At 36.7% G+C, this 25,380-nt stretch overlaps 1 protein-coding gene across 1 annotated transcript in view; it reads right to left on the bottom strand.

Moving 5' to 3' along the window:
- The window catches only part of ANKH (ANKH inorganic pyrophosphate transport regulator), a 189,479-nt gene that overhangs the window by 19,814 nt on the left and 144,285 nt on the right, over positions 1-25,380 (bottom strand). Inside the window, exons 8-9 of the mRNA XM_044681999.1 lie at positions 22,986-23,078; positions 16,142-16,237 (exon numbers count right to left, since the gene is read on the bottom strand). Of these exons, the coding sequence (XP_044537934.1) occupies positions 16,142-16,237; positions 22,986-23,078 (189 nt within the window). The remainder of the gene's footprint in view (positions 1-16,141; positions 16,238-22,985; positions 23,079-25,380) is intronic.

The following is a 25,380-nucleotide window of genomic DNA, read 5'->3' on the forward strand; positions in this document are numbered from 1 at the left end:
TGGGTGAATCTGGGTTCAAATATGACTACAGACACTTCCCAATTGTGTGATCCTAGGCACTTAGCCCCAGTCACCCACCCCTTATTGCTCTTCTTCCTTGGGAGACAGATAGTACTAATTCCAAGACAGAAGGTAAAGGTTTAAAAAGATGCAGAATCATTCCATTTTAGTCAGTGTGGGAGGAACATGTCTTTCTTTTCTTTTTAGTAGAAATTATGAGGAATTATTACCATATTTGTAAAGATTTTTCAATTATAAACATAAAATGGCAGGATTCAGGAGATGCCACTTTTTAATGGAGGACCTGGAAGAAGTGTAGATGGAGAAACCTGAATGAGAATCTAGGGGAAGTTGGTTGAGCTGGTAACATGAACTAGGAAAGTTTAAGCCACATAGGGCTGAGATCACTTAGTAACCAAGAACCAGAAGTGTTTGACAGACTGAGAATGGGAACAGGAACTTAGTGGGAGGTCCAAAAGGGGGTATGGTCTTTGAAATGGGACATTAATTTCCTTTTGTCTTTATGAAGACAAAGTATAAGAATGACAGCACCTATTATCCTAAAATAATAGGGGAAGGACCAATGCTTTGACTAATCTTAACAAGTAGCTAATGAGTATATTTTAGGCAAATAGGTCTAGACAGAGAAAAACAGGTCAAGAATTGAAAAGGACTTAATCTGGGGACAGGAGTGACTCATAGTTCCAGAAGCATTGTGACTCTTAAGGTCAAAAGAGGCTAAAGTTTAGTGGAGTAACTTAGCAAGAGAGTTGGAGAAGAACCTTTTTCCACAAAGGTTCCTTGGACAGCATGAGGAATGGGACTGGAGACTGAGTGTCTCATAGAGCTGTGCTAGCCAAGTCAACCTGGGGCTAGATTCTACTTAACCTAGTTTAAGAATCTCATGCTCTCTAAACTCATTTATTTCAATGCTTTCCAATTTTTTTTGTTTTTGTTTCCTCTTGTTTCCTAGGAAAGTTCCACTTAAAAAATTCCAACCTTAGCTTAATTGAAAATAAAAAATGAAACTGTCCGGCCCTAGACCAATATAATCAAGGAAACCAATGTCCTTTCAGGCCTGGTATGGTGGCCACTCTCTTGGTTTCCTGGACAAAGGAATTGAGCTGAGTAAGTGGTAAAGAAAAGGCTTAGGACAGGAAGAGCTAGAAGATCACCTGATATTTCTGATTGCTTCCCACAAGGGTCTTCCCTTCCCTCTCCACTCTGTTCCGAAGGAGAAAAATGAGGGTATAGCTAAGGTGGCTCAGTAGATTGAGCCACACCTAGAGATGGAGGTCCTGGGTTCAACTCTGGTCTCAGACACTTCCTAGCTGTATGACTCTGGGCAAATTAACTCCCATTGCCTAGACCTCACCATCCTCTGCCTCAGAATCAATACACAGTATTTACTCTAAGACAGAAGGTATAGGTTAAAAAAAATAGGGACTGCATAAGGAGAAAGATGAATCATAGAAAAGCAGTTTGTAATGAAGAAACACTGGTACCATGCAGAGCACTGCAAAAGGATAAAAACTTTTATCTGTTGGTGGTGCCCTCCAAGAGCTTCTTGGGCTTTCACACAAGAAGAGATGGTCCAGAGCCAAAGGTTATATTTGGAATAACTGCACTATAAATACCTTAGCACACAAGTAGTCCTACTGCCAGTTCAAAGGTAGTTGTGCATCTCTGATTTATTTTTAGGGTTTGAGGGAGTGTGTGGAAAGGTGGTAGCCACAGAGGTCATACTTCAGAGGGAAGAGTTCGTTTCTAGCATTTGGCTGTGGGCTTCCTATGGCCTTAGTTCATTAGAATAGCATTTGAAGAATTTGACAATTGGCTGAAATTTCATAGAAGGAGAAAGATAGGTATATTTTTCTAAAATAGAGATTAACTTCCAAATACACTCTCTGTTTGTTACCCTTTCTGAAGCTGCAATTTTAATTTTTCTTCTCTCTCTCTCTCCCCCAAAAAACTAATTCCTAAAAAAAAAAGATTGAAAAGACTAAAAAGAATAAGAAATGTGCTTATCTGCATTGGTAGAAGCAGTTTTCTCACCTGGGATTTCCCTCTGCCAACGAAATTTCAGTTCTATGATCTATTCCTTTATCCCTATCATCAAGTATGTTATGACCTTTATCATACAGGTATGAATCCTTCCTGTTGTTTTCAAAACCATCAAGGAAGGAATTTCTATAGTTTTCTTTAACAACTGATTCCAATAATCTTTACTGTCAAGAAATTCTTCTTTATGCCTGTTTTAACTGCCTTGTTCTGCAATTAAAATTTATTTCTTATTTTTTCTCAGTGACAATCTGGTCACTCTACTTTTCAAAAACAATTTATGATGAGACAAGTCTTTCTCAAGGCTTCTATCAGTATTTACTTTGACCTAAATAGACCCAAATCCTTCAGACTTTCTTGAGTCCTATTTTCTGAACTCCAATCAACATCTCCCTCATTATTTTTCCATGGCTCTAAAACCTCAGCTCTCTTCTGACTTGGCATGATCTCTTCTTACATGATTTTTTTTTCTATTTGCAATGGTGTTATTCCAAATATGACCTAGGCTCTAGGTATATATTGGAAAATCTTAACAGAAAGTTGCATTGTGGAATTCGGGATGAAGCATTGCCCCTGAGAAGAAATATGGCTAACGTAGAGAGAGTGTGGCATATTGGAAAATATGCTGTTTTTTTTGGGGGGGGTGTGTGAATCCTGGCTCTTCTGCTTACTATCTATGGGAATTTGCACAAGTTATCTCTTGTCTTCAGTTTCCTTATCTGTAAAGTGAAGGGGTTAGACCAGGTTGTTTCTAAGGTCCCTTCTAGTTCTAGATAAGTCTCTGCACATTATATTCCTCTTTATGCATCTCAGTGTCATATGTGTTTTTTATGTCTACTATGACCTGTAGATCTATTTCACTCATATATATTCATATATATACATATATGTTTCCTTTAAATACATTTATGTGAATTGTAGTATATATGTGAATCTGCACGTATTTATTCTGAACTTTACTCTGTTTGATTTTCCCTTCCAATTTACCGAGGTTATTTAGAATATAAATCTTTTTTTTCGGCCCATTGGTCAATATAATTAGCATTTTTCTCATCATCTGTTAAATGACAAAATTGAGAAAACTGCTCAGACACACATGAAAGAGATCATTATGATCCTGGGAGTGGTAGAATAATGGATATAAAAAGTGAAAGACCTTTTAGAAGTTATTGGCTTACATTTCTTATCTCTGCTATAAGACTATAAAATTCTTGAGGGCATGGACTTTGTCATTCATTTCTGAATCCCTTCTTAGGTGCCTGTTGGTACAGGGCCTTTTATATAGTAAGACTGAATTAATGAGTAACTTCGAATAAAACAATTTAATGAGTTCTATACTCTATCAAAGTATAGTGTAAAGGTATGGTGTTTCTTAATATCCTTTAGTCAATCACATGCTTGTGAACTCTTTCCCCTTCAAAAAATAAAACATCTAGTCATCCTATTCCACACTCCAACCACATTATGAACAAACATAAAGCAGATATTCTCCTTTCTCATAATAATGGTTATTACTACCTTCTTTCTGGTCCAAAACTGACAAAGGGGAATAAAAATATAAGGTATAATGGGAATGCTAGACCTGGAGTCAGGAGAGTCCTGAGTCAGTCTCAATGACTATAGGCAAATTACTTAATCTAAGTCTTGTTTTCCTCATCTGTAAAAAAAGGGGATAAAAGTATCATTAGGATCTCTTTCCTCAAGGCTGATCAAATGAATGAAAATACATAAAATGCTTGGTGAACCTTAAAGCACTATCAGTTATTGTTGCTTTGCTTTCACAATGTGCTAAATAATCAGTCAATGAGCATTTATTAAGAGCTAACTTTTTTAAGAGCTAGGTACTTTTTTCAAGTGTTTCTGCTTTGGGACAGCTAAATAATAAAGTGAGTATAGTGCTAGGCCTGGAATTGGGAGGACTGGGTTTAGATTTGGACTCAGATGCTTCCTTGCTACCTAAACACTTTCTAACTCCAATGCCAAGCCCTTACTGCTCTTCAGTCTTAGAACAGATACTAAGACAGGATTTTAAAAAGACAAAAGTTTCTCAGCTTTGGAGTTAGGGACTGAGATATTTCCTCAGTTGACTAATAGATTTGGAACCAGGATTGCTTAGCATTTGCAAGGAAACGTACAAGTGAACATTGAAAACTAACGTAGTATTTAAATTATTTACAAAATAGAATCTAAAGAATGGTAAAATACCATAATGTTTTCCTTTCCACCAAAAGTGACAAATTAGTTTCTTCGGTTTAAATTCCAAAGTTTTTTTTTAATCGAAGACTAGAGACTTCATTCATTCAACTCATTCAACAGAAGAGCACACCTGATGCCACAGAAAAAAATAGCACATGGTCTTGCCTTCAAGGATTATACAGTGTAATCAGAAGTTTAAATCTTGGCTCCAACAGCTATTAAAGGGTGAACTCTACCATGCTTTACCATGTTCTTTGTATTTGAAAGACTGCATTATTATACAATAACATTTAAAAAACAGATGACAAATAGGAAGGCTTAAAGCGACAACTAGGTGTTCCATCACAATAAAAGAGTTTTTAAAAGACAGGCAAGAAAATAGTTAGTGTAGTATTTTAATAATATTCACCTGCCTCCAACAATTAACTCCTAAATCCAAGAAACACTATTTGGTAGAACTGTCCATACTATAATTTATTTTTCTACATTTTTTTTGGTGGGGAAAGGGGAAGAGGAGAGGGAAAGAGAAGATCTAGAAAAGACCTCCTGATGAGGAAACTCCCTTTGCTAATACTGATCAGCATCTGTGGTTGCCCCTTGAATGCCTGGGGCACTGAGAAGTTAAAGACTTGCCCAGGGTCTCCCAGACAATATTCTCTTTATCAGAGACCAAACTCAAACTCAAACTCAGGTCTTCCTAGCCCTGAGACTGGCTCCCTCTCACCAGGTCACAAGTTTTACCAGTAGGCTTTTATTTGAATACAGTCATTCTTTCCCTCAACTCCTCTTTTTATATGATTTGGAAATATGCCCAGCATAACTGATTATAGAATTAATTATGTTTAATCATCTTGAAATTGAAGACAATACTCAGGCTTTCCCCTCCACCCATCTCCACCCAGGACTCAGTGGGCAAAGTGTTGCAATATCTTCACCTAAATCTCCAGCTTCCATCTGATTCAGTCAAAGTGATTCATGAGAGGATTTTTGAAGCACAAGTATTGATGTGCTCACCGTTATCTCTAAGGGAAACTTCTTTTCACTGTAAGAGCCAATTCATTTTTGCATGCCATATCCGTTAAGGCTTGTCTCTTAAGCAGGATTCTAGAACAGGTTGAAACAGTGTTGAAAGTAGCCCTGTACCTGATTAATGGTGATTATGCTCATGTGGCACCATTCCCTGCCCTCTTCTCCTCCCCCTCCACTTTCTCTCCATATCCATTCTTTATGATGTGCAGCTGTGTTCAGACAGCAGGGGTGAAAAGAACTGCTGCTCAATCATTTCATGTCACAATTTAAAGATGTTTACTTTTGCCGTGACTGAAGAAGGTGGTAATTAGAAGCCATAGCTTGGAATGCATTTATGAGCTTTTTAATAAAAAAGAAAGCCGAGCAAGAGCCATTGAATGGTTAAAATGGATTTTTCAGATCACTTTTTAAGTACTGCTAATTTCATGACAGATGGGAGCATAAATGTGGGATTCTTTTTTCTCTATCTGCACAAGGAGATGTGTGCCTTCAGAAAAGTTTTTTTTCCTTAAAGCTGTTAAAACCTAGGCAGTCATCTTTTAGAATATACCTCTGGAATAGGACTGTGTCCTTTTACAAGTTATTAGGAAAAGGTAAACCATTCCAAATTTCTGTGCATGAATTAAAAATTAGTTGGAAATTAAATAATCTAATTCTCCAAAACTGATGGGTTAAAGAACAAATCATAGAAACAATGATTAATTTCACTGAAGAGAATGACAATGAAGAAAGAACATATCAAAATTTATAGGATATAGTCAAAGCAGTACCCGGGGGAAAATTTATATCCATGAATGCTTTATTAACAAAAAAGAGAAATAGGGAGATTAATGAATTTGGCATGCAACTAAAAAAAACTAGAAAATGAACAAATTAAAAACCCTCAGATAAAGACCAAATTGGAAATCCAAAAGATCAAAGGAGAAATTAATAAAATTAAAGGTAAAAGAACTAATGAGCTAATAAATAAGACTAGGTGTTATTTTAAAAAAAATAAAGTATTGGATAATCTAATTAAAAAAGAAAGAAGATAACCAAATTATCCATATCATGAATGAAAAGGGTGATTTTACCTCTAATGAAAAGGAAATTAAGTCAATTATTAAGAGCTATTTCACCCACTTATATGACAATAAATATGGTAATCTAGGTAAAATGGACAAATATTTACAAAAAATATAAATTGCCTAGGTTAACAAAATAATAAATAGAATACTTTAATAATCCCCAAATTTCTGTGCAGCAAAATAAATTACTTGTGTTCCCCAGTTTTTGCCCACTCCTCACTCCTTCTTTAGTCTCTGTCCCCTAGAATAAGCTGACAGATTGTGATATCCCAAATTTGAGGCATTATTTCTTATTCTTACTATACTGTATGCTTTCTCAAATACCTATCTATATTTAGGGTTAAATATCTAGTCCATCTTCCCCTGTTTCTAAATGGGTATTTTCCTGGCCCACCCTATAACTAGCAAGGACTAACTGTATGTATTCTGAAAGACTTAAATAAAATAAGTTCACACACTCACAGCATGGAATACTTTGGAGAACCTGAACAGGTTCAGAAACAAAGAAAATAAAGAGAAATCATGAACACTGGATCCTTTGTTTCTATACAACGTCTTATGGATTACAAAACAAAGCTGATTAGTGCAACGAAATCTCACTCTGCAAAGCTCAACCCAGTCACCCACAGAACTCTTTTATTTTCCTGGGTTTCAACACACCTATATAATGTGTCCACTGGAAAAGGAAATTAAAAATCATTCTCAGTAAAATCGTTAACCCATTAACCCGCTGGACAATGCTGGTCTTTTCAACCATTTAAGCTGTTTCAAATGAATATGATTATTTTTGAAGTAACAGGGAAATGTTCCTGCCGATCCCTGGTAAACTACTACCTACCCTCTCATCTGAAAGCAGAATGGGACAACGGATAACGCCTCTTTCTCTAAACCTATTTTTACACTTGTGTAAGAGATTTGTGAGGACCCACATCTTTATTAACCTAGAAACAGCCCTTCTGAAATTAGATTGTTCCTATGGCCTGCATTTTCAAATGGTATGTGCCTAATTTCCAAAATGTTAAGCAATTATTTGCTTCTAGGAGATATCAAAGAAAGGGTTTTTCTACATTAAATGAAAAACATACCACAATTCTATTGTGGCATTTCTCAGAGGAATACTGTTGTCCTCAAAACACACCAAGTAGTATTGGCTAAGAATACAAATACCTGGCATAAATTCAAGTTCCAGTTACAAAAATCTACTAAGATAAATTAACTAATGTGAAGCCATGTAGATATAACAGTAAAGCAGAAGGAAAGGGAAGATTTAAAAAAGGAAAAAAAAGATGGGTTAGCTAAAGCTTGCTTCATCAGTCACTGTTTCTAGTGCTGATCAGTAGGTGTTGTCCTTCCAGAAACATTATTAGATCACATGAGAGATTAATGTGCTTGGAACTGCATGGAAGACCAAGTGCAACAGTAAAGTCTACTTTAGAAACTCCAATAAGCCAATTTTTTTGCAACAAAAAACAAATATACACATATTTTCCCAGAACACTTGCAGCTAATTTGTTGGTTTTCTTTTTGAGGGGGTGGGGTGGTAAAATAGGGTAATGTTGTGAATGTTCCCTTCCTCTCCACCCATCTATTTCAAGACTAATGTCCAGAAAGATCAAAGCTTTGGTAAAATGCTTAGCAAAAACAGAACCAGCTCTCCAAACAGTAAGGGTCACTTGTCTCTGATGCCATAAGATATTATTAAGCAGAACAAAGGAATTCCATAGAACGGTTTCTTTTTTTCAGTCCTTTCCTTTCTTAGTGACAGTGAACATGCTCTATTTGTCAGAAAGAAGCTCAATTATATGTGATGGGATGAGGAAGAAGAGGGCAATCTGGGTTCTCTGGCACTATGTCATCACACCCTAGGCTACCTTTCAATACTATGAATCCTCAATGGGAACCTCTGACCCTGGCAAAGTCACTACTGTCAGTCTATTTACTCCTCTTGCTACTGTATGTACACTTTGAAAAGCCAACTTCCCAAAACAAACATTTAAGAATGAGAGAAATCTTTTGACATGTGGCCCTCTTCCCCACACCCAAAAAGATGAGAAAAGTGCATTAAAGGTAGGCTTGAGGAAGACAGGAAAACTTAAAATGTTACAACATTTTCTTTTGTAAATATTTTTTAAATGAGTTGCTTGGCCTTTTACATGATGACTAAAGTAGAACTTTAAGATAAGAAATCAAAAGCCATTTCCAGAATTTTCATTTTAGAAAGTCATTTATTAGTCTCTATAGTGTTTGCCCCTAAATAATATCCAAGACAGATGTTAGGAGAAATCATAAAAATACACTGATAAAAGTTCTTAATGTATACTTTCTATGTAGGAGTTGGAAGAAATAAGTGAATGTATTCTTAACACTCATATAAGGTCCTGAAAAGTCAGATAGACATATGTAAGACTTCTCCATAAACATATATTGATTATGGCTCTCTCAAAAACAAAAATAGATGTCTAGATTAATATTATATTGCTAATAAAAACTACTAAAGACATTTAGTTAAAATTTCATTGATGCCATTGATAAAATATTTTTATGAATTCAATTTTTTAGTTTTTAAATATTTTTTAGTTTTTTTCCCTTTTCTAAAAGTAAATAAATATAAATGTAAAGAAAAAAAGCAAAATTAGACAAAAAAATTAGGCAAAAAAAGTCACCAATAAAAATCTGTCCTTGTTTCTGCCAAATCTCAGCATCAATAAAAATTTGAGAAGATAAGCTTCAGGAAAGGAAGGGAAACACACACACATATTAAAAACACCATACTCATCAGCAGGTTTAAAGTGTGGCCATGTCCTGTGAACCATAACATTATTTTTCAAGTCTTAATTCTAGCAAACAACATCAATAGCCTTCCAGTTCACCTCAGGGTCAGAGAAGGGCAGAGAGGCTGCAAATGTTGGCATTAAATCAGACAGGGAAAATTTGCATTAATGAAGGGGGTTGAGTGGGAAGAGTACAATTAGCTATAGAGGTTAGGGGGAGAAGGCAAGGAAACAATCTAGCGTCCTTGCATTGCTTCCCTGCTTCTAGAAGGAATTTTTGGAAAGATTTGTGAGAATATTCTTTGAATTCCTTTTACTTTATGCTATTGCAACCTTCCTAAGGAAGCATATTTAAGGATGAGATAATGTTTTCATGTGAGATTCTATCTCCCTTTCTTCTCGCCCCTTTAAAAAGAAAAAAAAAAAGAGAGAAGTGCATTAAAGGGAGAGTTGAGGAGGAAGAGAAATTTAACATTTAACTTTAAATTTTTTTTGTGGGAATATCTTTTGTAAAAATGAGTTGTTTAGCCTTTTACATACTAACTCAAGTACAATTTCGATATGAAATCAAATGTAATTTGCAGAATTTTCATTTTAGAACAACCTGTATGTCTTGGGGGCATTCTGGGCATCACAGTGTCTGCTTTTCAGGCCCTTTTCCTTCAAGAGTTGGTGGATTTTTCCAGCTGAGTAGGCGCTTATGGGAAGGGGAGGAAGAAGGCACCAAGGCCTTTTTTTCACCAAGTTTCTGATAACACTTAGTTTCTAGTGTCAAAGAGGTTACACTAAAGATACATTAGACCTATGGTAATATAATCTGTGGAAAGAAATCAAGTTCCAGAGGGGATTTTGACTCTGGTGGTACATCTTCTTTAATTCTAAAAGTATTTCAAGTTTAGGAAGCACAGGACCATATGACTTCATGGATTTCAAGTCAATTATACCATATTTATAGAAGGTATATTTATTTTCTTAAAAAATATATGGAGCACTTTCCTTAAAACACCAAGTTAGGTAAATAGCACAAATATTATCATCCACATTTTACAGAAGTGGAAACTGGGCCTTAAAGAGGCAAAACTCAAAATGAAACTGCACGTAACTTTAAGAATTAGTATCTGAATCCAAGCCATTCCTGGCTCTAAGTCTAGTGATTTTTTTCCAAAAAACCACCTCTTTAGTCTTTGTGAGTTGCTGTGGCCAAAACAATTTTGTTACTCATTGGCCAAACAGTGAAAAATTTCTCTTCATTGGCCTAGTCTGGTCCCCATAAAATATAGGCACTAGTCATTTGGGGTGAATACTCAAATCCTTTCCAACTTGCTGAGGCCTTAGGGTTTGCATTCTGCTGGTAAACTCTTCCCGAACCCAGGTTCTCCTCCTGTACCATTAAGAAACATAGTGGTAGTTTGGTGGCTCAGTGGATAGAGAGCCAGGGAGGGCCTGGGTTCAAACCTAGCCTCAGACATTTCTTAGGTATGTGACTTAATCCCAATTACCTAGTCTTTAAGACTTTTCTGACTTGGAACCTATACTTGGTATCAATTCTAAGACAGAAGGTAAAGGTTAAAAAAAATAAAAGAAACATGGCAGGATTTTAAATGAAGGTAAGAAATATTTAGATGGGAATCTTAACAAATGAAGGGAATTTTTAAGAGAAGACCACAAATTTTTAATAGAACAAATATTCTGACTTACATATTTTATAGAAGATGAGACTGGGTAAGTATTATCTATTTATTTGGCAAAGGAAAGAAATCATTACCACATTATACTTCTCAATTCACTATTCTCAGATGAATTAACTATATCCTTGAATAATGAAAGAACTAGGAGATAATAATTTTTTTTAATCCTTACTTTCTGCCTTAGAACCAATATTGGTTCTAAGGCAGAAGAGTGGTAAAGGCTAGGCAATGGGGCTTGCCCAGTGTCACACAGGAAGTGTCGAAGGCCAGATTTGAACCTGGGATCTCTCATTTCTAGGCCTGGCTCTTAATCCACTGAGCCACTCAGCTGTCCCTGGGAGATATAATTTCTAAGTCATGGCTAGTGATCTTTGAGAGGTCTTGGGAAACAGGAGAGGTGCCACAGGGAAGGATAAATTGTCTCAATTTAAAAAGAGGCAAGAAAAGAGTCTGAAAATTGTGGGTCAATGAGTTTACCTTTGATTCTTAGCAAAATTTTAGGATTATGCCTTAAGCAATTCCCTAGGGCAGAGAGGCTGCACTTTGTATTACTAATAAATTTTGGTTATGGACAGTAGCTTTCAAAGAACATTATGATTAACAGCATCATGGAGTAGAAGAGCTAGAAGGAACCTTAAAAGTCAATTAATCTTTCTTCATTTATAGATAAAGAGATCAAGGTTTAGAAAAGCTAAGTTAATTTCCCCAGGTCACATAGGAAAGGAGAGGGCTTGGACCATAATATCCAGTCCAGTGATTCCTAAGCCTAGTGCTCTTGGAGTAGATAGTATTCATCTAGAAAAGGAAGCAAGGGAGAACAGTGATCAAGGTAGTAGAACAAAAAAGGGCAAAAAGGTGAATGAGAGAAGAGAAAATGGTTTTATGACAGGTTGGGAGAAAAAGTAAATATGATGTCTGAATGCCATCATTGCCACCATTTCCCTTCACAATTCAGGGGGAAGGTCATAAGCTGTGTTCATGTTTATATGTCTGTCTTAATTTTACTGTTTGCCCTGCCTACCCCTATCTTCAATCTTATGACTTATTTCTCTGCAGTTTAAAGACTTGTTAAATTCTTATCAAAAGGAAAATAAAAAGAAAACAACACACCCATCTCCAAGAGTCAGCCATTATAAGTAAGGTCTTTCAGAAAGAAGCAAAGTGAGCAGGCAGCTCTCCAAGAAAAGTCAGGGTTCAGGGCTATCCAGGTCATGCTAACTTAGAACAGTACCTGTAAAATCTGAGCATGAAAGGAGCTAAAGGTTTACATGTTAACACTATGCACCAATATCAAGGGATAGCTAAAGAACGGGGAGGAATAGCGTTGCTTTGCTATTATACCATTCATATAGAAAACTAGTGTTATGGTTGCATAACCCTCATTCTACAACCCTTATAAGCAATTTTGGAGTGGAGAGAGTGGGTAGCCTGGATTAACCTCTTGAAATAGTACGGACTGAGCCAGAACTGCTTACTGTATGACCTTGGGCAAGATTCTCAGCCTCTTAAAGCTTCAATTTTCTCACCTATGAAGTGAATTACATTAGATAATCTCAAAAATTCCTTTCTTCTTTATGATCCTAGGACAGACTTCAATTTCCTCATTTGTAAGATCAGAATATTAGGTGCCAAATAATCCCTAAAGTTCCTTATTGTGCTAAAACGTTGTTTATTTCTCTACCTTAACAACATATCTGATTATTAATGTTAACAATAGGCCTGGATTTTTAAAAAGTACCCAGCTAGGAACTATCAGAATGTTGAGATTTATAAAAAGAATCCCTTCAAACTCAAACATGTTACAGGGTATTTTCCCTATAAAATATGATTTTGTTTATTTTTGGAAGAAGTTGGGATGAGGACTGAAGAAAGCAAGAGTGAAAATATTATCGGCTCTGGAAGACTCACTTTGTGGGCTGTTAGTACAGTGCCTGGAAGAACTGGCACTTAAATGCTTCTTGACTTGACCTGATGGGAGCTAAATCATGAAAGTGCATACATAGACAAAACTCTAGCTCTCCTGTCATTTAACACAGGTCTTCCAAAAGATCAGATCTGAGGCATAGAACTTCAAAGGGTTCTTAGTTTTTTTCTTAAAAATCCCATGTCTTCAAGATTTTTTAATGTTTTGCTAATACTTACTTTAGAGGGCTATTTTTAAAAACTGTTTAATATAATCATAGGGTTCTTTTTTCTCTTTGAATGCTACAGAAGGGAACAGAAATACAAAATGGGAAGGCAGCAGGGGATAGGAGAAGCGAAGGTCACCTGGAATAACAGGTGCTGACTCAGACGTACTATCAAATTTCTTCCATGACACAGCATTCGAATATGTAAAGACACCATTGCACACATGTGAGTCAGTGAGAGAAGAAGGAGGCATGGGGGAAGGGCCCAATACAAACTGCTAATGAGTGAATGACATTAAACAAAGCCAAATGAGCAAATGACTTTAAGCAGTGAGAATGCCCCATCTATTTTAGTAAGCAACTTGAAGCTGGCTTCTCACACCCTCCCTTCTATCCCAGGGACAAAATTGTGGGTATAACTTTGTTTATGTAGGGTCTAGGTTTTGAAGGGCTTGCCTAACACATGTTTGATGATCCCATGATGATGGCAAGGACAGAAGTTCAGCTAGGAGCTTGCCTGCTCAGTTAGATATCCTTGGCAATATCATAATTGTCAACTGACACCATGATATTTTCTTGCTCTATGGGAAGGGCGCCACATAATATTTGCCTCCTTCCATGAGGAGTTTTTTTCAGAAGTAGACCTCGGATAAATGGGCCTCAATGAACTATGGGACTGGATTAAATTTCTGGACTAGGATAATATAGAGAACACCAGATTTAGAGTTAAAGACCCCTCAGTTCACATTCTGACTCTGTAGTTTACTATATGTGTTACCTTAGAAAGGGTATTTAACCTCTCTAAGACTCAATCTCCTCATCTACAAAACATAGGGGTTGGACTAGAAGACTTCCAATGTCTCTTCTATTTCTATATCTTATGAACTTAATTGTCTGCCAAGCTTAAATCTAAGCTTTTTAAACTCAACATGTTACAAAGAAAATTCATTATTATCCTTCCCTTTAAACCCATGTCTCTACTGAACTCTGTTTTTTCTGCCAAGGGTACCCCATCGTTTTTTCTTTTCTGCTCTCAAAATTAATTCAGGATCTCATTCCTATTTGACTGAACTATTATAATAGCTAGTACCCATATCTTCAAATCTTTTAAATCTATGTGTTAGACAGTAAGCTCCAAGAAGTCCAGGGCCTTGTCTAATCTAAACATTATATTTCCCTCAGAGCTGAGACTCAATTCCACATTCCTTAATTTCACCCTGTTTGCTCCCAAGTCCATCCATTTGTAAATAGTATTTCCCAAGTTTGCCTTAGGATCTTTTTCACATTTTTACTTGTTGAAATTCTCTTCCTTCAAAGTCCAGCTCAAGTGATACCTTAATGAAATCTCCCTGCCTATTTCTGATCCCCACTCCCCAACGTTGGTCTGTTTCTCCTCCAAATTCTCTTGCCTCGTTGTCTTCTGTTTGCCCGCTCTTATGCACTTACCTCATTCTAATTGGCAATATGCAGTTATGTGTGTATTTGTGTGCACATATATGCACATGCACATACACATATCACCTTTCTTAGCCTTCTCTCCAGTAAAAAGCTCCCTGAGGTCAGGAGATTTTTTTTTCTTCATTCTTTTCTTTTATGGGTCCAATACAATGTCTTGTATATAGTAAATACTTGGTAAATGTTTAAATAAAACACTTTGATATTTCTTTGTTGAAGACAAAAATATATTTTCAATATCATATTTGTTTTGATATTCTTGAGTTTGAATTAAAAAAATGGCACCCTCATTTCACAGATGAGAACTTGAAGGTACAGAAAGGTTAAATGATTATCTAAGGCCAGGCAATGAAATGGTGTCATAGCCTGTGAATGCAATCTGCTGATTTTAGTCTAGTGTGCCATTCTTTTCTAGCTAGGTAACATGAGCTATTTCTGTATTTGGAAAGAGAGGCCAGCTGCACTGGTACAAGTGAACAAGTACAAGTCAGGAGGACAGGAAAATTCCGCCACAGAAACTCAAATCACCCCAATGAAATTTAGAAAAAGAATATGGAAAGTCATAAAATGGGCTTTGTTAATTTTAAATCTGAGTAAGGAATTATCAAGTCAGTGGCAGTGTTGTGTAGTGGATATAAAGCTTTGTCCAAAGTCAGGAAAACCCACTGTGTGAAACAACATAAAAATTTAAGCCAAAGCTGGCACATGCACATTAAGGTAGGTGCAGAGTCACAGTGCAGTCTCTGACTTGAGAAATGGGTTGGTGGAAGACCCCCTGTGGGGCCACTGACTGGGTGGCGTAGCGTGATTCTGGACATCAGAACACATGACCCAGAATGCTCAATCAAAAGCCAATTAGGTATAACATCATGGGAGATATAAGAGGCAGGACAACTAGGAACTCTGGGCTATTTTGCTCCCATCCCTTCCTGAATGGTAGTTTGCCCCTTGGCTGGCCTTAATTTGTCTGTTCTGACCACATGGTTAGCTGGACCCCCTTTGCACCCACCCCCATTGTTGGGAATCTAGGACCTGATGAAGCAGTAATGAGGCTGTAGACTTTGGGTAGTTAGGCTAGTAACCTTCTTCTTTCTCTTTATTAATAAATAATCATAAATTTAGTACAATGTCTCCAAGATTAATTTTTATTTATAACAGCATGCTCTGGTTCTTTGTCTGTCTTTGGCTGTGTGACCCTGGGAAAGCTTAGACAGTGTTCAAAAAATCCAAGTTTTAGAATGGCTGCTGCATTGGTAGAGGGGAAGAGATCTCTCTACTGATAATATTGCAGGTATGAGCAAACAAAAAGCCTATGAAGTGGTCCTGGGTATTGGAATTTAGATGATTTAAAGTTGTAATTATGCCAAATATGGTCACTGGTTCCAATCCAATGGAAACATACATTGTAAATTCAAATAACTATTCAGATTAATCTTATATGCACTGGTTACACACACACAGAGCTGTATTTATCAGGGACATGGTATGAAGCATGAGGTAAAGGTGAGGTCTGCTTTTCTTAAGAGAATGAGCATGAAAAGTCTAAAAGTCGACCTCCTCGTTCATTCAGTCTACTGTTCTTATAGTTACTCTTCTTCAAAGATGAGTAGGAGGAAAACAAAAAGAAAATGAAAGAAGCTGTCAATTATTTTACTACAAAATATTAAACTATAGGATGTAGTATCATTATAAATGTACAAAATCATTTTCTGCTTTGTAAACCATTAAACACACAGATATCTTACCGTCAAGGACAATGCCATGCAGACAAAAGTGAATTTCTTTATATGTGATGCCGTCACCGTGTTGCTTGTGCTCACCAGCTTATTGCTGGGATTATTCTAGGATGAGAAAAAGAAAGTTAGTACTAAAAATACTGATGACCAGGCACTTGATTTTTGGATGTCTCTATTTTATTCCCAAAGTCTCTTTGCAGCCTCAGCCACGTCTGGGTACAGCTTTGACTGCACTACTTCATTTTATCCTAGGATGACTCCTCTGGCCTGACTGAAGGGTGACATAACTTAGAATCTCAGACTTCAGTAGGACTAGAGAGATCTCCTAACATGTCCTTTCAAATCCCTAGCAAGCAGTTACCTAGCATTATACTCTCTCCCTCCTTACATTCTCTTGTATGATACTTAAATGGGTCCTCCTGCTGCATCTGCACAGTGGATTGCAAACTCCTTGAGGGCAGGGATTGTTTTATTTTTGCTTTTTTTTTATCTTTGTGTGAGGAAGAGTGGGATAAGTAGAATCTGACTGGATATGAGTCATATGTCTGTAGTTACATCAATTTATGGGGAGGGCACTAATATTCTTTCATCTTCCATATAAGTGTAAGATTGGGAGGGGAAAAGCATTTACAAAGATCATACTCTGTGTAAAAACTGTGTTAAGTAAGCAGTGGGGATCCAAAGAGAAAATAAGACAGTTCTGGCTCTCAAGGAGGGTTTAGCAGCAAGTCAAATGGAAAGGTCTCATAGTTAAACATTATTTTCATGGACAAAACCATGTTTCTGATGTTGAACCATTTGACAGCATCAAGTACTTTGAGAATGAAAATCAAGCCTTCATTAGTTGTGGCTACCGAAAGGTAAGGGGCAATGGGGGCACTTGTCAGGTCACATCTCTAAAGGGCTGCCTCCTGGATGCCAGGCTGGAAGCAGGACTGATAATCTGGATGTATGTGTAGTGGGGAGGGAATAAGTACTGCTATTCCCAGGACTCCTGGGGTGTTTCTGCAGAGTCAGAAGGAAAGTGGGGGCCAAAGTGGTGGTAATGGCTTGACTCTTCCATCATACACAATTTCCTATTTTCTCCCTCAAGGAGCCTTGCTAATTTAGGTATGGCTTTCCTGTGCTACCTGTAGTGTTGGTATTTGTAGGGATGGTGGGCTACTCCTGGATGATGATGGCTTCATGGCCAGGCTAGATGGAGAGCTATCATCTGGGAGCACTGCTATTCCTAGAGCACTTAGGCTCTATTGATGGCAGCTGGTTGGCAGTTGTTATTGGTGTTTAATAAATATGTGTCTAATTAGATTGTGGAACTGATTCTGGGATATTCTAGGTCTAAACTAGAGCCTTGAGTGTCTTTTCTTTTTAAGCTTTATTGATGCCTTTTGTTTGTCATGTTTGCTAGATTTAAAAATCAATAAATATTTAAGTGTGCCAGGCATCGTGTTAAGTGCTGGGCATATAAAGAAAGTCATTGAACTGTCCCTCCCCTCAAGAAGTTCACAATGTAACAGGGGAAGACAATACACAGAAAGAAGCTGAAAGTGTGTGGGAGGAACAGGCAGGGGGCCATGATGAATCTAGGAACTGTGTAGAAAGAGAGTCTAAGGAGGTGAGTGTTTCAGATTGATTTCTTTTTGTGAAATGATAAGTTTCTGGAGATCATGAAGAGCAGGAAGGCAGCCTGGTGGGAAATGATGAAGTGAATTCCCATAGTGCCCTCCTTACATTCATTTCATTTGTGAATATACTACACCATCACCCTGGGAGCCTTTTCTTATGACAAATACTCAAAAAAAAAAGTTCAGCAAAACCAGTCAACACATTTACCTTGTTGTGACAGTCTATGAAACATTCTATATCTGTGGTCCTTCACCTCACCATTGAGAATCAGAATTTCTATCTCAATTTTAAATGTAGATTAAAAGTATGATAACAACTGACACCTCCATCATCACTCAAATAATCTATCTCAGAAGTTCATAATGGAATAATACAAAGGAAAATTGTGGGGATAACTTTAGATGAGCAACATTTTGAGGAAATATTGCTGAATTTAAATGAGATTTTTTTTTATGACAGTTTCCTTTATTCAAGGATCCCAGTATGAGATCATGGATCCAAGCTTGTTTTTTCATCCAGACAAAATGACTTTAGCCACACACACACACACACACACACACACACACACAAAATAATAATAATATATTAGGCATATATATATGTATATATATATAATTGGATCAATGTAGATCCAATTAGTCACATAAATGGCTAATATAAACAAACCCTTTGGAACACCTGGCTCCACTAATTCAGCCTAATGAAGTGTACACAATCAGGGTTATTAGATGTTCCATTCTGAGTATAACCTAGGTAATAAAGGAAAATCAAAAGCTAAGATAATCTCCTCTATTCTTTCTTCCCATTTCCTGCCCTAATAGCATGAATGTGAAAATGATATCAATTGCTTTAGATTCTTGCCTAAGATACATCTGCTCCTCTAAAGAATAGAGCTACTAAAACTAAGTGTACCAAAGAATAATTCAAGGAGTAGGAAATTTCCATCTCCATTTAAGTCAGAATCAAATATGTAATTTCATAACTCAGAAAGCTAACTAGAGAAATGAGGTATCCCAGGGGCTGGCACCTCTGCCATAAAGTATTCTGGAAGTTTTAATCTGCTCTTAGCAAGCTGAAGCCAATCCTGTGCAAAGGATGGGCTGGCCAGAGATCCTTGCCTCAAAAGGGGAATCTGATTTAGGATGAGCTGGAGTCTTCTGCATTCTAGTTTCATGTGCTGTAATATATGATGAATGTTGGATTTTCATTTTCTATATAATCCTATACTTCTCAGATTCTCAGGAGGAGTGACCTGGTCAGATTATTTTATAAGCTTTACAAAAGGAAGCTGGGTGGAGTGAGGATGATGATCATAATAGGACCTAACCAGAAAAGAATATGAAGTTTTGAATTTTAGCTCAGTTCCTGTGTAGAACTGTAAGTGAGAGAGAATACTAACCAAGTCCAGGAAACTCATTTTGATTTCTGATCACAAAAATCATACTGGCAGGGTAGAATGTGGCAAAACATAAAATGCAGTCTTTGAAGATCTTTTATAATGATTTTCATAGATATTTTATTTCTTAACGTGAGAGAGGCAGAAAGAGAGACAGTAACAGAGAAAGTGACACCGAGAGACAGAGAAAGAATGTTAGTGTGATATAATGTATAGAAAGCTAAAAACCTGGATTCAAGTGCTGTCTTTGACACATACTGGGCAGGTCACAATCCAAGATTGTACAACATTCCAAGACTAAAAGCTAAGAACAGTCAATAACCATGCCTTTATTTAATGCTTACTATATGGCAGGCACTGTGCTAAATACTGTAGCAACAAAGAAGGGCAAAAAACAGTATCTGCTCTCAAGTAGCACATATTCTAATGAGCAAGACATCATGGCAAGATGCCAAACTGTATTGAACTGCGTTTCTTCATCTAGAAGCTTGCAATACTAAAGAAATCAAAGATCCAGTCCTCCCACCCTTAAGCTGTTTGTCTGCTCTACTTCAAAAAGGAATTTTGCCTTGTACTAAAAAACGACAAGTATGGATCATCTCTACAAAGTCAACACTGGCCAAAAGAGACCTCCCAGTGGGCATTTAGCTGGATTTGGTGAAATTGTGAGAAGCTCACACTTGAACTCTCTTATTCACCAATCCATCAGGAAGCCAAAGATTCATGCTGCCAACCCAGTAGAGGCAAGAAGACAGTGGTGTCTCCATTATGATGAATAAGCAACAGTGTTCACATACATGGAATGGCTAATGCTTCCTGGAATATTTGGAAACAATGGGTGGGGCTTTATTCAGAAGACTCTAAATAACAAGAGTTTCTGGCTGGAGGTGTGCTTGTTAAAAGGATTTTTTCAAAGCTTTCATCTTCTGGACTTAAAAGTGAATGACACAATATCATGAATAAAACAATGTTTTTCTTGGATCCATTGATCAAAACCCTACAGTGTGTGCATTGTTCAGTTTTATTATTTCCTGGTAGCCAAAAACCATTTAAAATGAAACATTCAGAATTAGGAGACTCTGACATTTCAGTACCTCCTATCCCAGAAGGTTTAGTTGTCTTCTAATATTCTCTGAAAGGCAGAATTGACATCTTTATTCTGATGGATTTACTTAACAGGAGACGCTATGCACTTTTCTACCCAAACCTCTAATTCCTCTACCTCTCTCTCTCTCTCTTTTTTTTTTTTTTTCCAAATCTCTGATCTGTGCACACATTTTCTATCATGAAATTTTTGCCAGGGATAGATCATCCAATTTAGTTTGCTCATATAATTATTCCATAAAAATGCAGATTTTACCAGATGATGCCATTTAACCTAGCCAGTTTATAGTAGTCAGAATTACTTTTTAAGCTGTAACTTTGATTCTCGTTCACTAAAATCACTTTCTCATTGCTCTCTGAGTGAATTACTATTGTTATGAGTTGGAATGAGACTACAATTGGCATAGGGAACTTCTGATGAGAATATTCTCTGTACCCATGCAGATGGGCCCTTTTTTCTAAACCTTGGAGGCTAAGACGGTTTCTGGCTTGGGCTCTGAGAGGTTCACTGAATTGATTAGGGTCTCATAGCTAGTATGTGCCAGAGGTTGGTCTTGAACCTTTCTGATCCTAATGTACAGGTTCTTCTTTATTTTCTATCTTTTGTTGTTTCTTTTTTAAAATTTCAAATAATAAAAATTCTAATTATGTAGAAATCCCTCTATAGAATGATGTCTCCAGCCCATTATCCTTTTTAGAAGCTTCCTGAGGTATTTCTCACTATCTTTATTTTGTAAGGGCAATATGAAAGATAATTCAGTTCTCAATAATTTGTAATTTGTGATAATTTGGTCAGACCAGGCTGGGTTTGCTCATTCTAAGTCCCTTATGCAATTCCATGAGGCTTTTTAAAAAGATGCTTTAAAGCCCTAAGGGAAAGACTACTAGCCACTCCTGTTTGGACCCTGTCTTTTTTTGTTTCATTTCATTTTCTATGTGCGCAGTATAGGAAAGGTTGAAAGGACGGTTTGAGTCTGTGGCTCCAGGATCAAACTGGTCACCTCTGATATCTCTTTCACTATAACAAATGACCTTTCAGAGACTAACTCCTGGCATAAATCACTGAGTCAGAAGTAGCTTTAAAAGCTCAAAAACAAATGCTTTTATCTTATTTTTAGAGAAGCCTACTACTATCCAGGCCTAGGGAGGTGGTAGTCCTGCTACTGACCTCTGCCCTGATCAGACTAGCTTTGGATTTTTGAGTTCAATTAGGGATGCCATTTTTTAAGAAGAACATCATTGGTAAGGCTGGGGCACAGCCAGGATGGTAAAAGTTGCCTTATGAATATGACAAATGAAGATTAGTTGAAGATATTGGCAGTGTTAAGCCTGAAGAAGAAAAGCTCTGGGGAAGGCCATGATAGCTATATTCAAGTAGCTGAATGGCTTCCTTTGGAAAAATGGGATTAGATTTGTTATGCTTAGATCCAGAGGGCAGAGTGAAGAACCACATATGGAAGCTGCAAAGAGACAGATTTAGCCTTGGTGTTAGGAAAAAATTCCTAATGGTTTTGGCTATTCCAAAATGAAATGGACTGCCTAAAGAAGTAGTAATAAACACTCTCTCCCTGGAGTTCTTAAAAAAAGACTGAATGATATTATCTGCTCGAGATGTTGGAAAGTAGATTTTTGTTTTGGCCCAGGCCAGACAAGACAGTTTGAGAGGCCTTTTCCAGCTGGGAGAGTGTGATAAGAAACACGTTATTATAACTTCTTTCCTCACAGGAGCAAGGTAAAGTTATGGATAATGATGGAAATCTTTGCATTTGATTCTTACAAAGAAAATGATGTCGAAAAGCACAGATTCCATTATTCCATTAATGTTTGTAGTAGCTGGGAATCAGTTCATTCTAAGTGCTTATTTCCTGTTTAATTCAGAACAGATTATTTGTTCGTATACAAGATTTTTCTAAAATCCAGTTGACTCAATAGAGAGAGGAGTCCAAAACAGGAGATGCCTGGCTGAAAAAAAAGGTAGGCAAATATTTCTACCCCTTGGTTTTTACTGAGTACTTACTTAGTTGGTCAACAACCAATAAGTCTTGGCTGTGCAAACCATGGCTATATCCACAGGAACAAGTCCATCTGCCCAACAGCCTAAGGGCTAAGTGTTTATTGAAGCTCTATTCATCAATTTAAGCCATGGCTGTGCAATGTAAGTTCAAGGATGCATTTGGTTTAGATAACAATAGGAATAGCTGAATTTTATACAGTACTTTAAAGTTTGCAAACTGCTTTACATATATTATCTGATTTCATCTTCATGGCATCTCTATCAGTCTTTAGAAGGTTATCTAGGCAGGAATCAGTAGTATACCGGTAGGACTCCAATATTAAAAAAAAAAAAAAACAACCAAAAAACCAACCCCTGAAAACTTTGGGTATATAGGTTAGTTTCTCAACAGGAGCAACTTAAGGTGATTTAATAGAGAGCCACAGGAATAACTACACTATTAGGATGCTTTATGTTTCCTGAAGAAAAATCCTTCTCAATTACCTAGCAACCAAGTCTGGATCTCTAGATTAGAACTATGATATGACCAAAACACTGAAATAACTTTAATCCTGAAGGTGAAATTCAAAGGATCAGGGAGGTGGGGGGAGAGAAGGGGAGGGAGCAAAAGAGAGGAGGAGAAAAGGAGTGGGAGGAGGTAGGGGGAAAGAAAGGAGGGGAGAAGGAGACATTCAGGGGGAGGACTCAAGTGAGACTACACCAAAGGCACTCACCTTGTCAAAAGCAGGATAGACGGCTCGAATTTCAGTCAGCCAACCATATGGCATGTGACCCACAGGGTATGTAGCTGTCAGAATTGCCACTGCCTAGACAGGAAGAGTCAGCAGACTTAGTCTGGGCATCAGCAAAGGTGCCTTCAAAAGCTGCCCTCAGAGATGTTACAAAATGAATGTTTCAGGTTTAGCAATTTTGAGACATCACACCTCACTGGAAGATTAACTGTTCACAAACAGCAAAAAGGGAAAACTGCTCTCTCCAGAGAAGAACTAGCCAGACTGTTTGTCAAAAGTATAAAATGCAGCTAAAGATTAGACAGAGTCTCTACACTAAGCTAACTTGGGCTTTAGGACATTGGATTACAATAGGGAAATACAAACTAATTCCTTTTGCATTTACCTGATAAGATTATCTTAGAATTCCTTGCTACCAAGGCATCAAGAATTTTTTGCCATTGATTTTTGCAAAATCTTTGCTTTCATGAGAATTTTAATAGGAATCCTGTGCTAAGGGAAAGCAACTTAGCTTTCTTGATCATTATATAGAAGATCATTGCATAAAGAACAGAACTCCAGAACCTCTAAAAAGGGATCTTTGGAGAAGCAACAGCTTTTGAAACTCATCTCTCCCTTTATCTGAATTGGGTTTAATAGGCAGTCTGCAATATTGACTTTTCTCATAGTCTCACAATTTGTTCTATTCCATTTGTTTAAGAAATCTGGTAATCTACCTCTGAAGGGTATAATCTAACCCTGATGTAACTCCAGGACAGACAGTCTTCCCCTTTAATTTCAAGTCCCTTTCTATCCTCCAGCTCACCTTTACTTGGATGTCATCTTTATGACTAGAGTGGATTTGTTGGAGGAAACGATGAGCATTATTAGACCATAGCACTGCAATCTCACACAATTTGTTCAATGTAGATCATTTCTAAAGTGCATTAGGAAACGCTTTTTTTCCCCATGAGAAATTATGGCTCATCTCCATGGAAATGAGGTTATTTTTCTTGTCATATGATTATAGATCAGATCTACTCCCTCATTTTAGAGCTAAGGAATTGTGACCTATGGGGTTTAAGTGACTGTTCAAGGTCACATAGCAAGATAAATAATATTTGAATGTAGAAAACATTCTGATGTCACAGATAACTCTGATAAAAAAATCTGACATGCTTTGTACTACATCACACTGCCTTATGTCAGTAACTTAAAGAATAATAATGATGCTCCTGAACTGACCCATGTTTAGGCTAATTCTCAGCTATTAACTGACTACTACATGATAGCGAGAGTAATTAAATGAATGAGAAAACATTAATATTTTAAAATTAATATCAGAGTAGCACCTCATTTATTTGGTGGCACTGGGATTAATGTCCAGAAAAGCAAATTTTCTAGATAACTGCAACTTAATTATATGTATATTGCTAAAAGTTTATTTAATTAATTTTTTTTCAAAGAAGCTTTTCTGAAGTCCATTAATAACTAGCATGATGTAGTAGTGGTAATAGTTGGCATTTATCTGTTATCTTATGGCTTACAAAGTATTTTATTCAAATTATTTTATTTTATTTTCGCAATAACCTCATGAAATAAGTAAGAGAGATCACATCGTTTCCATTTTTACAGAGGAAAGAGAGGCACAAAGATGTTAAATTATTTGCTCAAGATTACACAGCTAGCAAATGGCAGAGCAAGGATTCAAACTCAGACCTTCTGATTCCAAATCCAGTGTTCTTTTTTACTATATTACAGCTTCTTAAAATAATTTGAATGAATGAAATTCAATTTCTTATTGATGACTCAAGGCTATAGCATGGTCATATATTATTGCCTATGATTCTTCACAAGGGATACTGTAGTACATAGCGTTCGCTGATGCTATACTTTAATAGCCCAAGGTGTTATGCTTTTAGATTCATAGGTTTCTCTGGTCTTCCTTTGTTTCCAGGTTGTTGAATGTCATTTTTTGTCTTTTTTTACTGATGATTTGTAGATTTTCCCCATTGCTTATGTCATAGGAAATCAGATGACCAAATTGGTAAAAGTAAAGGATAGATTGTGGAATGTGCCTATGAATAAAATAACTAAGTTTTAATGTATGGGTTTTCTTTTTCAATTCTTCTTGGATTCCTGGATATTGAAATAGTGTTTTACTTAAATTATGGGGAAAATCCCTCTATAACTTTTTGCTGTAGAACATAATTTTTTTGTCCAATTATAGTATCCTTTTGAATTGGTAATTGATAAAATAATTTTGGTATGAATGTACAAAGTATTGCAGACTTTATGACCTGCAAACAATTCCCTTGCTTTGGTTTTAAAAAAAAAGACAACTAAAATCTTTCTTTTTTTATATCACATTCTTTCTCATCTCATTATGTGGTCTAGA

The sequence above is a fragment of the Gracilinanus agilis genome, chromosome 1 (assembly GCF_016433145.1).
Source record: "Gracilinanus agilis isolate LMUSP501 chromosome 1, AgileGrace, whole genome shotgun sequence".
Lineage (NCBI taxonomy): Eukaryota > Metazoa > Chordata > Mammalia > Didelphimorphia > Didelphidae > Gracilinanus > Gracilinanus agilis.